The 12,567-nt window shown below is 34.7% G+C and overlaps 1 protein-coding gene across 1 annotated transcript; it reads right to left on the minus strand.

Moving 5' to 3' along the window:
* Positions 1-3,639: 3,639 nt before the first annotated feature.
* On the minus strand, positions 3,640-10,451 carry LOC145140877 (acyltransferase GLAUCE-like). The gene is made up of 2 exons (XM_079074262.1): positions 9,959-10,451; positions 3,640-4,699 (listed from the first exon to the last, which is right to left on the minus strand). The coding sequence occupies exons 1-2, from the start codon at positions 10,427-10,429 to the stop codon at positions 3,812-3,814; spliced, it is 1,359 nt and encodes a 452-aa protein (XP_078930388.1). The 5' UTR covers positions 10,430-10,451; the 3' UTR covers positions 3,640-3,811.
* Between the last annotated feature and the right edge of the window lie 2,116 nt (positions 10,452-12,567).

A 12,567-nucleotide genomic window follows, 5' to 3' on the forward strand; every position in this document is an offset into this window, starting at 1 on the left:
AACACATAACACATAACACGGTAAGCATAAATGCTTAGTGAGTTCCCCAAAATACCACACACAGCTCATTAGCCACTCGAGGCTGTAACTCAATAAGACCCTCTGGTCAATGTGTCTCAGTGGGACCCTCCGGTCCCATAACTCAGGTTGGATCCTCTGATCCCTCTACTCAATACTCCAATAAACATAGCATACATATCACAAGCAAAAATAGAATATCTCAATACAAATAACATGACATCTTAAACACAGAGTATGCACATAAGACCCTCTGGTCACACGTAGGTTACCACTCAAGGTAAGTATAGTGAGAAGACTCACCTCGCGACTAGTAGGAAATAGATACACACTTGATAATCCGGACTACCCTTCACCTAACACATTAAACGAGCATATCAATTAATAACCCACTTTTACTCTTTCCAACTATAGCCCTCTTTGCTCATTCTCTAACCCTTGGGATGGGTAAAAGACCCTTTTACCCCTCCAGATTTCCCAAAAGTTCCTAACTGATCCACACACGAAGTCAACAGACCAGGTTGACCCGACTCGCCGAGTTCACCCATGTGACTCGCCGAGTCCAATCGTATTTCTCACTGTTCTCACAGGGATTCACTCAGCTCATCGAGTTGACCCCCAACTCGACGAGTTATCTCTGGGTCAATGGTACTGGGTCGAACCCGATCCGACTCGTCGAGTCATCTCATAGACTCGGCAAGTCGTCTCCATTGCATCACTCATATGGTCTCCTAAGGTCAGATCTGGAACTCTAACTCATAGATCTGGCCTTCTAGCATCCAAAAGTCACGTAAAGGTCTGAACTTGGGGTTCATGCATGGTGTATATTGCTCTATATACCATTGTGACTCCATTAAAGCTTCAAAGCTTCAAAGCTCCAAGGTTACTCAATCATGGCTTTCTACTTTCTGGTTCTCTGGACCTCACAAGGTCCAGATCTATAGAATAACTCGAAAAAGGGTTTGGATGCACCCAAAACCCCATTAAAATGGTGATACAAGCCCTAACTTCACAACCAAAGGAAATCAATTCAATCACAAGGAAGGCAAGAGCTTATACCAGATCTGAAGCTTGAAATGAAGATGAAACTGATCCACAAACTCTCCTCTGAGATCCTTGCAACACCCTTGATCTTCTTCTCAAGGAAATGACCTCAAATTAGCCTCTTCCCCTTTCTTGCTCACAAGTGACTCTAGGGTTTCTCTCAAGGGACGAATGACACTGATGGGGGTGTCAATGAGGCTATAAGTGCCTTTAAATAGGCCCATGACCGAGAAAATTAGGATTTCTGTCTCCAGTGCTGACTTGTTGAGTCGGCTCATCGACTCATCGAGTCCACTCATTAATCCTAGTCATCAGTCGCGACCCTACTCGACGAGTTGAGGCAGCAACTCGTCGAGTCCTTCCAAAATTCTAAACTTAAACTATTAAAATAATATACCTGGAAAACCGGATGTTACATAATCTCTATGCATGACATCAAAACTTGGTCATAGAGCAGATCCAAGACACTACTAGGTCACCTTGACCTGGAGATTCATAAAGTTGAAAACTTTATGAGATCCAACCATTGCAACATTCAAGAACAAGGAGAAAAAGGGACAAAACTCAAGATCTAACAACTTTGAATGATAAAAATCGGGTATTGGAAACTTACAAAGGTCTACAAGAGTGCCAAACTGAAGAATGGGGCTTGGTTGCTGGATCCTTGCTTCCTTCTTCCACCTTCTTCCTTCTTTAGGTTCAAAACACCAAACTAGCTTCACAAATGGGAGAGAAAATCATTAGGGTTTCTTTCAGGGCTTGAGGGGTAGATGGGGGCTGAGGGTGAACAAACCCTAGCCTCCACATTCCTTTAAATAGGGAGAAAAACCCGGAAGATTAGGGTTTCTTTTCAGCCGTCAACACGCCGTGTTCCAAAAGGAAACATGCCGTGTTGCCCAAAAAGAACCCGCACCTTCTCAAATCTAGACACGTCGTGTTGGTGCCTCCAACACGTCGTGTCCAAACCTCAATTATACCCAAGGATGCTACTACTTGACCAACTGAAATGAAATAGAATTATAGGGATGAATCTAGAAGTACCTGAACATCGGGATGTTACATATGGTGTATTGATTAGTGTGGGGAGTTCCAGTTTCGGCATCTCGAGTGTGAGATCTGTTTGTCTGCAGATTGAGGTGAGTCTTCTCACTGTACTTGTGGGTCGAAGGCACCAATTCCAACCCATTGAATTATGTTATGTTTGATGCTAGTTCTCTTTATGATACTTGTATGGAAGACCCTAGGGGTAGCCCGTGGCATTTGTATGAAAGACCATAAGGGTAGCCCATAACACTTGTGTGTAAGACATTGGGGTAGCCAAGGCATTGCAAGGGAAGACCATGAGGGCAACCATGACAATGGTATGAAAGACCATCTGGGCACCCCATGAAACTTATATGTAAGACCACGTGGGTAGCCTATAACAATGTATGTTGGTATGTGGTATTTTGGGGAACTCACTAAACATTGTGCTTACGATTTTGTGGTTTAACATTTTCAGGTACTTGCAGTTCGAAAGGTAAGGACCCGACGTGATCGCACGACATCCCCTTGATTTTATTCCGCATTTACATTTGATTTCACTCCGATGTTGAGAATATTTTATACTATGGTTGATTTGGAACAAATTGATTGTATTATTGGATGATTGAAAAATAAAAATTCTACCACTGTTTTTGGGATGTTACACTTGATGATTATAAAGAGGATTGATTTTTTTCCTTTGTAAAGAGAAATAGAGTTCAATTGATTTGTTTTGTTTTTGGGATGTTACACTTGATGATTATAAAGAGGATTGATTTTTTTCCTTTGTAAAGAGAAATAGAGTTCAATTGATTTGTTTTGGTATTCACTGTCATTATTCTGTTGCAATGAGCAATCTACTTAACCTAAAAAGATATTGGAGTGCCACATCACTATCCATGTTGGCAACCGCATAAGAAAAAAGCCACATTAGGATCATAACAACCGACAAAACGAGGTATAGCTTGTTATGTGGTCAACATTGGAAAATAACTCGCGAAGATAAATGCATTGTGCAAATAAAAAATTTTAAAAGTGACGAAAACAAAAAGGAAACTAAGGTTTAGTGATTTTTTTTTGTCATTTTCACATTCGTTGTGGTCGGGAGGTGACTGTTTACCGTCTACTTACCGGGTAAATTGTCAAAAATAGAAAAAAAAAATCAAGAAAATGGATATCTTATGTGTCATAAAATAAGAGGAAGGAGGGTACAAGTAAAAGATAACAACTTTTATGTCACTTTATATTTTTTAAATAAACAAATATAAACGGAACTTTCAAATTTCAATTGGACACTTTACGAACTGTTCAAGGAATGTTTGGTTCAATGCTTTTTAAATTTAGTTCATGATTATCATAGCCTATGTTTACAAATGAGCTTTAATTAGGATAAAGATTGCACAAAGTAGAATGAAACAACTTACAACCAAATAAGGATGGAAGATGAATTGGCGGGTTTTGCAAGTTCAGGTGAATATGTTCTTGTAGCTCTTCATTCATTTTCATGATATTCGCTATATATGGTCAAATCTGTAACAGGATCCATACAAAATGATATTTTAATATAGTTTAGACAACTTATTATAGCTATATTCATATATGTCGAAATACATTACAAATTCAAGTACTTCAGTTACATACTTACATTACATTTATTGTGTGTATACATATATCATATATGCTTCAAAACCAAATTAACCAAGGTACTTTTTAAAGACTTCAATGATCATGCCAAGAACTTGTGAAATAGGGCCTCAAATTTTTCCATTTCTTTCCCAGGCAAAGCCACCAAGACGTTGACTTCATTGTTGCTCTCTCCGATGATGTCCGGAAATAGTAATATTATATCTTTCCGGTGATAAACCACCGGACAACTGTACCTTGGTTTTCCCCATGGATACTCCACGTCTGCAAATCCTAATCGCCACCAAGACGAAATCAGAAACTCACCATTCGGAAACCCTTTGTTCACTTCTCCCCAATCAATCACAGATTGTGCATATTCACCCGTCATCCGTTTAGTACCTTCAGTCACCATCTCCACCAGCTTCGACAGCGGACCTTCTTCAATCTCCTTGCATCGCGCAGATGCATACGCGCTCAGAACAGCGTTGCCGGCGTATGACGGCGGCAGACCCAACCGGGACCGGACGTCTACGGCGTACAGAACCGTGGAAACCCTCTCTGGGTCGTAATTGGTGCCGGAGGACAAGGCTTTGCACCGCCAAACATGGGCGGCAACCACATTGAACCCTGTGATTTTCGCGTTGGTTGAAAAGGGTTCATCTTTGGCCTTCTGCTTGAGGTAGGCTATGTCGTTTGAGGTCAGATTGAATATCTTGAAGTCGAGTTCACCTTCTGGGGTGTCGAAAACTGTAGGGCTTGGGAGATCGATTCCGGTTGGGATCTTGAACAGTTCGGGGTGGTCGAATTGGATCTGCGGTGGCGATCTTGCTGCCAGGAGGCGGCGATCGTTGCAGGGAGTGGTGGCGAGGGGTTTATCAGCAGCCAAAGAAGCTAAGTTTTGGAGGAAGGTTTTGAAGCTTATGCCATCAAAAGTAGCATGGTTTGTTGCCACACCAATTGCAAAACCACCACATTTGAAGGATGTTAACTGTAAAAACACTACCATACTCAAACTTCATATATCAACTGGTTTACTAAAAACAGATTGAATCTAAAACTGGTTTTGCAATCATTTAGATGTTTTTGAAAAGATTATTGCGACTCAAAGTTAAAATGGTTTTGATGTGTTCAAATATCATAATTACGAATTTAGAAAGTCAAAATAGTAGAATCTAAAAGTTGAATACCCGACAAGTCTAACAGGACAACATAGAACAATCTTAAGCTTATTGTGTTTTACAGGTAAATTATGTATTAATCAACAGCTAATTTGTTAAAATGGCAAAATCGTAGATAATTGTAAATCAATACCCTATTTAATATAATAATATGGTTATTAACGGGTAGGATAGTCACTTCGAATTATTTTTAAAAGGAAACAGTCGGTTTTCTTTCTTCATATCAGCCGTCTAAGCGGTTTCCTTTTGTCATGAACAAATTTTAAAAAACTATTAAAGAAATTGAAAGACAAAAAAGGTGATATCCCTTCGTATCATACATACTGCAACAAGAGCAAAAAAATATTAAAAATCAAACATGCTGAATTTGAAGTATAGTATAGTATGTAAAAAATTATTTAACTGAAGAATAAACATTCTTAATCTATCACTATTCACCAAGCTTTCACAATTCTCATGCTATTTTCTTAACAAAGGGAAATAAATTAAAATCAAACATGCTGAATTTGAAGTATAGTATAGTATCAAATTCAGATATATCTAAAAATACCCAAAACAGTCCGATCCAAATGCCCAAAACACGAATATTCTAATTGTATGGTATAAAAAGACGTTATTTTAATAACATTAAGCCACAATAAACGTGTTTCCACAAGATACAGACTAAAATTCGACGTCCGTTTTGACATGATCAATGTATAAGACTAGCGGAACGGCCTCGGTGAGCCTCGGCAAAAACCAACATGGACTTGGTGAACATCGGGCCACAAACTCGGCATGCCGAGTTTGGTGGCCAAACTCGGTAATATCTAGTCGATGAGAGAGAGAGAGAGAGAGAGATCCATTTACCTTTTACAAAGACTATTTGTTTTTTAGCCATTTTTTGACAAAAAAATTTTAAAAAAAAATCAAAATTTAGCATTTCTTTTTAACCATATAAATACCACTCACTACCACATTTTATACCACATTATATTTTTCTATTTTTCAATTAAAAAGTCCTCATATTTGTGAAAAAATTGTTTCCTTTCCAACCCAAAAAACTCCAAAAAACTAGCAAATAAAACACCTAAAACACAAACCTAATTTCATCTTCATCACCTACCTTCATCCAAAATCAAAGTGATCGCCCTATTTATTCATCTCCTAATTTCCACTATCCCCGTGTATACTACCCATATCCTATCCAAAACCAATCACAATTCCAAACTCAACCACAATTCCAAACTCAACCATAATTTTAACCTCAATCTCATTCCTAGCCTCAAATGCAATTTCAATCTCAAGTCCAATCGCAAATGGAAAATGACTTCAATCTATTTGACCATCTTCCCGACTCAGGGTTGTAACAGCAGCATGAACGATGGTTCAGGGCCTCCAAGTTCTAAGGCCCATTTTTTAAGTATCTACTTATATTATTATTAGAAAAAAAAAACGTTTGACATTAAGTCGTCGCAAACTACAGCAAAAAAAGGAAAAACGAGATTGAAGCCAAAATTGGTGTAGATGGTGAAGAAATTACAACCGATTCGTTAGGAATCTAACCAATTAATTATCTTTTTACTTAAAAAACTACTGTTAAGGGCCTATTTTTTTATTTTGCTCGGGCCTCAATCGGTTTGAACCGGCCCTATCTCGACCTGTCATTCCAATTCCAATCCCAAACGTAAACCCAATTCCAAACTAAATCACAACCTGAAGTCGTACCCGAAACGGATTCCGAGCCGTAAGCAATTCGGTTGGAACCCAAGATAATAGGAAAGGCACCCCCCAAGGAATGGACAAAAGAGGAAAACACGGTGTCGGCTCGTGCACGGGTAGATGTTTCGGAAGATCCGAGGGTCAAGAAAAACCAAAATTCGCCTACTTTTTTTTCGGAAAATTAGTAGGCATTTTCTTGCGGAAATGAATCCTGGAGACTACAAAAAGTGTCAAATTTACTGAAAGTGGAGAAACATCAACAAAGTTGTGATTGAGTTTAATGCGGTATTTCGACTGTGAAACGACAATGACAAAATGATGCAAATTATGAAACAATCTTGCAAAATGCTCTTGTAGTTTACCGGAATAAGAAATGGACAACCTTCATATTTCTTCATGCTTGGAATATTGTGAAGATGTCAATAAAGCAGCAAGATATCGAAAGTTCGGAAACGTTCACTGGTGGCTCTTCTAAAATAACCAAAACTTTCGAAACAACGCATAGTCAATCGTCCGATGCGCATGTTGGGATTGACCTCAATGAAGAATAGCCTACTGAGGTTCCAAGAGTCACTCGTCCCATAAAAAGAAACCAAGCTAAGTGAAAGGAAAAAACGACAACAAGTGGTTCGGGTGACATCGAGCATCTAACAAACAAAATGGACAACTTAAAATCGGCGTTTGAGCAATACTTGGTTGTCACACAAGAGAAGGAAAAAAAACCATGACATGACGATATTAACAAAAAACACTAGCAATTTCACCGGAAGTGAAAAAAAAAATGGCGTTAAAGGCCAAAGAAGAGGTTAAGAAAAAAAATATACTATCTAGGTTTCATTATTTAAATTTATAGAATTTGTAAGATTAATTTCTATGTTGTATTTTTTTTATGTGTGTTAGTAATTTCCTTTTTAATTTAATGAAATTTTATTTTTATAAAATAATTTGTTTAAAATGTTTATTTTTGTAATTATTTTAGAAAAGAAAAATATTATGACAAACGTGAACCGATGTCGTCTAAATGATAAATTTTTGATGCAATGTGACAAATCTTAGTACAATAACACTAAGATTGATGATATTTAGAGTCTAGAGTCTAGACTACGGTTCATAAGCAAACTTGAATATTATCTGATTGAGGTTGGTTAAAAAACACTTCATTTTACTATATAAACATCCTAATTAAATTTTCAAATATTTTTATTGGTTGAAATTGTATTGTTTTTCGAAAAAACTGATTATATGTAGTTAATTATAGACTGACTTTTTATAAAGGTTTCAATGGGATGTGTAAGCGATGTCTTATTAGCCGCATAAACCCTATCTAATTATATATAGTTTTTGGAAGAACTTTTAAGTGTTCGTATGTGTTAGACAAATATTAGTGTGATATTATGATGTTTTTAGAGTTAAAGTAACGAAGCCTCGATAAGGTAAAAAACTGGTGTACGAAAAAAATATATATTATTGAGCATAAATATAAAATGTTCCAACCAACTTTAACTTTGTGCAAATAAATGTTTGATTTTGATTTTTGAGGTTCTATTTTGTAACTCGTATCCAAATACCTTTTATTATACGATTTGTTCTAAAACACCAAGAACAAAATAGACAGCCAATTATTAATAGATCCCGAGACATGGACCAAAATCTTTTATTATTTATCATTTGCTATTCAACCTGTCATTTTCACATCTTTAATATCAAAATTCCATATTTTGTAGATAAATGAGAAAACTATTTTGAAGTTTTCAGATTTGTATGCTTATATTTTGTATTATCTATGTTGTTGTCTTACTGTTCATCTTGGTGTACCCCCTCTTGTTTATTTCATAATTGCTGGTTAGTGGTTGTTGTTTTGCTAATGTATGAGGTTTTTTTTGTGACGCAACCGCTTTACTCTAGATGGATGCATGATTGTTGAAATTTACATCTCTCTATATCACTGACCAAGTAAATGAGTTGTAGCTGACAATCTAGGACTTGGATCTGTTGACTTTGTTGTAGCTCACAAGTAAATGAGTCAAAGTTACATATCTAATCTTGTGTTTTATAACTAAACAAAAAACTCTGTTACATAAAAGGGCAAATTTGATTGTTTTATTAACTAAACAAAAAACTCTGTTATAGAAAATAAAAATTAACTTGTTCATAGTTTTACTTATCGTTTTTTTAGAACTACAAACAAACATACCTACTAATCCTAGTCATAATTCTATATTTTTTTTTGTCTACAATAAAACTTGAACCCTCAACCATTTAAGAAATGAGAATATTTTCCAATAGAGATGATACCGTTGGATTACAAATCCTTGAGCTCTCATTAAGTTATAAATTTATAACATTATATTTTGTTGGAGAAAGTTTAGGGTAGTGATGGATATTGGTGAACTAATAATGATCACCATGAGAAGGTAAATAACCGTAGCGTTCGGTGTCATAAATAAGACTTGACCAATGCGCAATGGCTACCTGCCCGAATTAAGTTACTAGGCTTTTTTTTCGGCACCTTCACATGCATATGCCAAGTACAATATTTAATATTAGAGTAAAAAGGTTATAAAAAGGTTTTTGAACATATCACGTTGATTTATTTATGGGTGTATGTTATACTTTATTTTTAATGGGTCAGAAGTCAATTTAAAAAATGTTTTTATATGTACAGTTACTTTAAGTTGTTTTATTTAAGAAATAAGATGATTATTGTAATGATATAGTTTTTAAACATATTAAATATCGTGTAATGCGTATATAGAAGTCTAAAAATCACATGATTATGTTAAAAAAGATTAATATCATTACTCATAGTTATGCATTTCTATACTCCAATGCTGTATTAAATATATAAATTAATACTTTTCATCTTGTTTAATTTGCAATTCTTTTGATAATTGAGTTTGGTTTACGTTGGCATCATCATGTGTTAACATCATATATTCCATAATTCTATTTTCCAAATCTGGGTATACATATACCATTACATGGTTTTGTTCATATTACAAACCATATATATGCATTGATGTTACAAACCATAACATGTATCAACATCGCGATATAGATTATTAGTATTTCTCCTTTTCTGGTATTTTCTATGTAGTTTTATCACTAACCATTAGATTTATCCTCTTATTCCACTTAATACAGTTCCATTTTCACATTATTATACTACATTTTATCATCATAAAACTAAGTAGATTATTAAGAACTAAGACGGATCGTATTTGTTCTACACGTATATAAGCTCATCGCGAAAACTACAACATCTACGAAGTGGTAATGATTTTTTGTGGGACAAAATTATTTGATATATGATGTTGCACTAAATTTTGTAAGCATTTATAGAATTAAATCATGTATATAAAATATACCTGAATAATGCAAAGTGGTCGATCATGTATTGCCAAATCATCATAGCTCTTTTGAACCAATTGTCTGAATCCAGGGTTCGGGTACACCAAGTCACCGATTTCATGCAACTCGAACTCACTCGAACCCACTACAAACCGAGCCCCGACTCCATTGCAATCAAACTCAAAACGTTGTGCATCAAGATTCAACCTCAACCTTCCTGCTAAGAAATCGTACACAACCAATGCCTCACTCAGTGCAGATTTAAGCTTTTCTGCTACTACTTGTGACGGAAACTGAGGGTCCCCCACGAAAAAATGGACGGTTTCCACGTTAAAATTAAGAACTTGGTCGATGTTCGACAAGAACATCGACCGTTTTTCTGTCTCGTGAGAAGGGAAGATAGTGATGGTGTCATGAATGATGACTTTGAGGTCATGAATGATTTTAGGAGTGGAAGATTTGATAGGGTATTGGTAGAGAGTTCCCATTGTGAGATTTGGGGCAATGCTTTGGAATTCTGATTTTGATGTTGGTATTCCCTTTTATAAGCATGATTTCCGATTTAATAAATAAGAAAAGACATACAATATAAAAAAATTCAAAAAATATGAAAATAATTAAACAAGACCTTTGTTGTTTGTTTTAGATAAAAAAAAAAAAAAAAATACTGGTCCACAAAGTAAACGGGCCACGTACAGTACAACCGTATTTACTTCTATTTAAGATTTTAAGTGGCATACATTTTACTATATTTTACTATACATTATAAAGCAAAAAAGAATATGCCAGCAATCGTCCAAATTGTGTCGATCACACGTTCAATGATCAATAGGATTCAAAACATAAAAGTTTATTGATATGAACTACTAATTAAAAGCACACAGTGCGTCATTAACAGGTAATTAGGTATTGTTGTAAAAAAATTATAGGAATGTATTAAACTATTACTTATTGCAACTTTTTTTTTCTTCTATATATACAGGGCCGGTCCATTGTTTTTTGCTACCTGGGACGAGATGAAAATTTTATGCCCTTATATATGTAGCGTATCATAGAGAAAACTTATAAATAAAAATTGTATAGATCAAAAATGTCATAAACTTTATAATCAAACAATTCATCCAAACAAAAACCTACATAAATCACCTAAAACAACGTATTCGTACATTTTTTTGAAACCAAAACATCTCATATTCTACAATAATCAATATTTTGTGAAAAAATCATTTTCGCTACATAAAATTGATATTTCAGTCAATTTGTATGCTTCACCCGAAAACATTTTCTACGAAATTTGTAACTTAATAAATAAACTAATTCCATCAATATCATATTCTTCGTCATTTGTCGAATTGAACTCAATATTTAGACAACATTTTTTTAATTAATCTTCAACTAAAAAAACTAATTTGGAACCATTAAACAAAAAACCAAATAAAGATTCAAAAAATTGCATTTGTACTGTTCAAACTTTCTTGTTTTTTTTTTTTTTTTGCATTTTTTTTGAGCGCCTGACAGTTGTTTTAGATTAAATATATTTTAAAATCAACAAATAAAGTTATAAAAGCTAAGTAAAGAAATATCCAACATGAACAAAGTTTATGTTTTGTTTCCACTTCAAGATGTCAAAAGATCTGAAAAATAAATCATAGAATCTGAAATACAAGTTCATTTCAAAAAACTACTACATAATAACAACCAAATACATTTATGCCTTCTTCCCTCTAAAAAGTCAGAATAATCTAAAGCTAACATAAAAGAAATCGAACAAACCAACACTTGAAACCAACAAACAAAAACATAGAACATAAATTAGAAATTGCAATGAGAAAAAAAAAAACATAAAGGAGATATCAGAATTCAGAAATCAAACTAACCCAAACCCGATTTAGAAATCCAAAACATCAAACTTCTTATTTTTGGTGATTTGTTATTCAGAAATCACATAAAAAACAAACTCAGTAAAAAGAGATACGAGAACTCAGTAGTATGAGAACTAACTCAGTAATAAGAGAAAATGGAAATAGGTTAGAACTAAGAAATTGGAATGAGAAGCAGAAAATAAGAGAAAATCAAATATAATAGGAGATATGAGAATTCATAAATAGAACTCACCTGGCCCCAAATTAGAAATCGGAAACCTCAAACTTCTTCTGATTTTCGATGACCTGTGATGCAGAAATCATATAAAAAACTCAGTATTATTCAATAATACAAGAATCAGAAGTCAAAACTCATAAATTAGAATGAAAAGTAGAGAATAAGAGAGATTAAAACAGAAATTATTAAGCTCAAAAAGAAAACTCAACCAAAACCTATCTAGAAATCCAATACACCAAAAGTCTTCAGATTTTCGGTGACTATTAATTTATGTTTCATAAATCACAATACAATAAATCTTACAGTAGAGAAATCTGAGATTAGAATGAGAAGTAAAGAAATTCGCCAATATTTAGTAGCAAGTAGGTTTAAGAGAGTTAGAGAGATGTGGGGAAATTATAATGAGAAATTAAGAATGATGAAAACTTACTCATTTCAGACGTAAGTCGATTAAAGGCTATGTGATCCTCGATCTCAGCAATGCGTTTTCCTAGAAGTTCGATTGGTTTCTCAAGGTGCTTCGCGC

The sequence above is a fragment of the Lactuca virosa genome, chromosome 9 (assembly GCF_052849685.1).
Source record: "Lactuca virosa cultivar CGN04683 chromosome 9, Lactuca_virosa_CGN04683_v6, whole genome shotgun sequence".
Classification (NCBI taxonomy): domain Eukaryota; kingdom Viridiplantae; phylum Streptophyta; class Magnoliopsida; order Asterales; family Asteraceae; genus Lactuca; species Lactuca virosa.

Bases quoted from the DNA above. Each gene is read 5' to 3' on its own strand.
- LOC145140877 (XM_079074262.1), bottom strand. From the start codon at position 10,429: ATGGGAACTCTCTACCAATACCCTATCAAATCTTCCACTCCTAAAATC. The intron at 4,700-9,958 runs GTATATTTTATA...GTGTTTTTACAG, and splicing joins GACCACTTTGCATTATTCAG to TTAACATCCTTCAAATGTGG.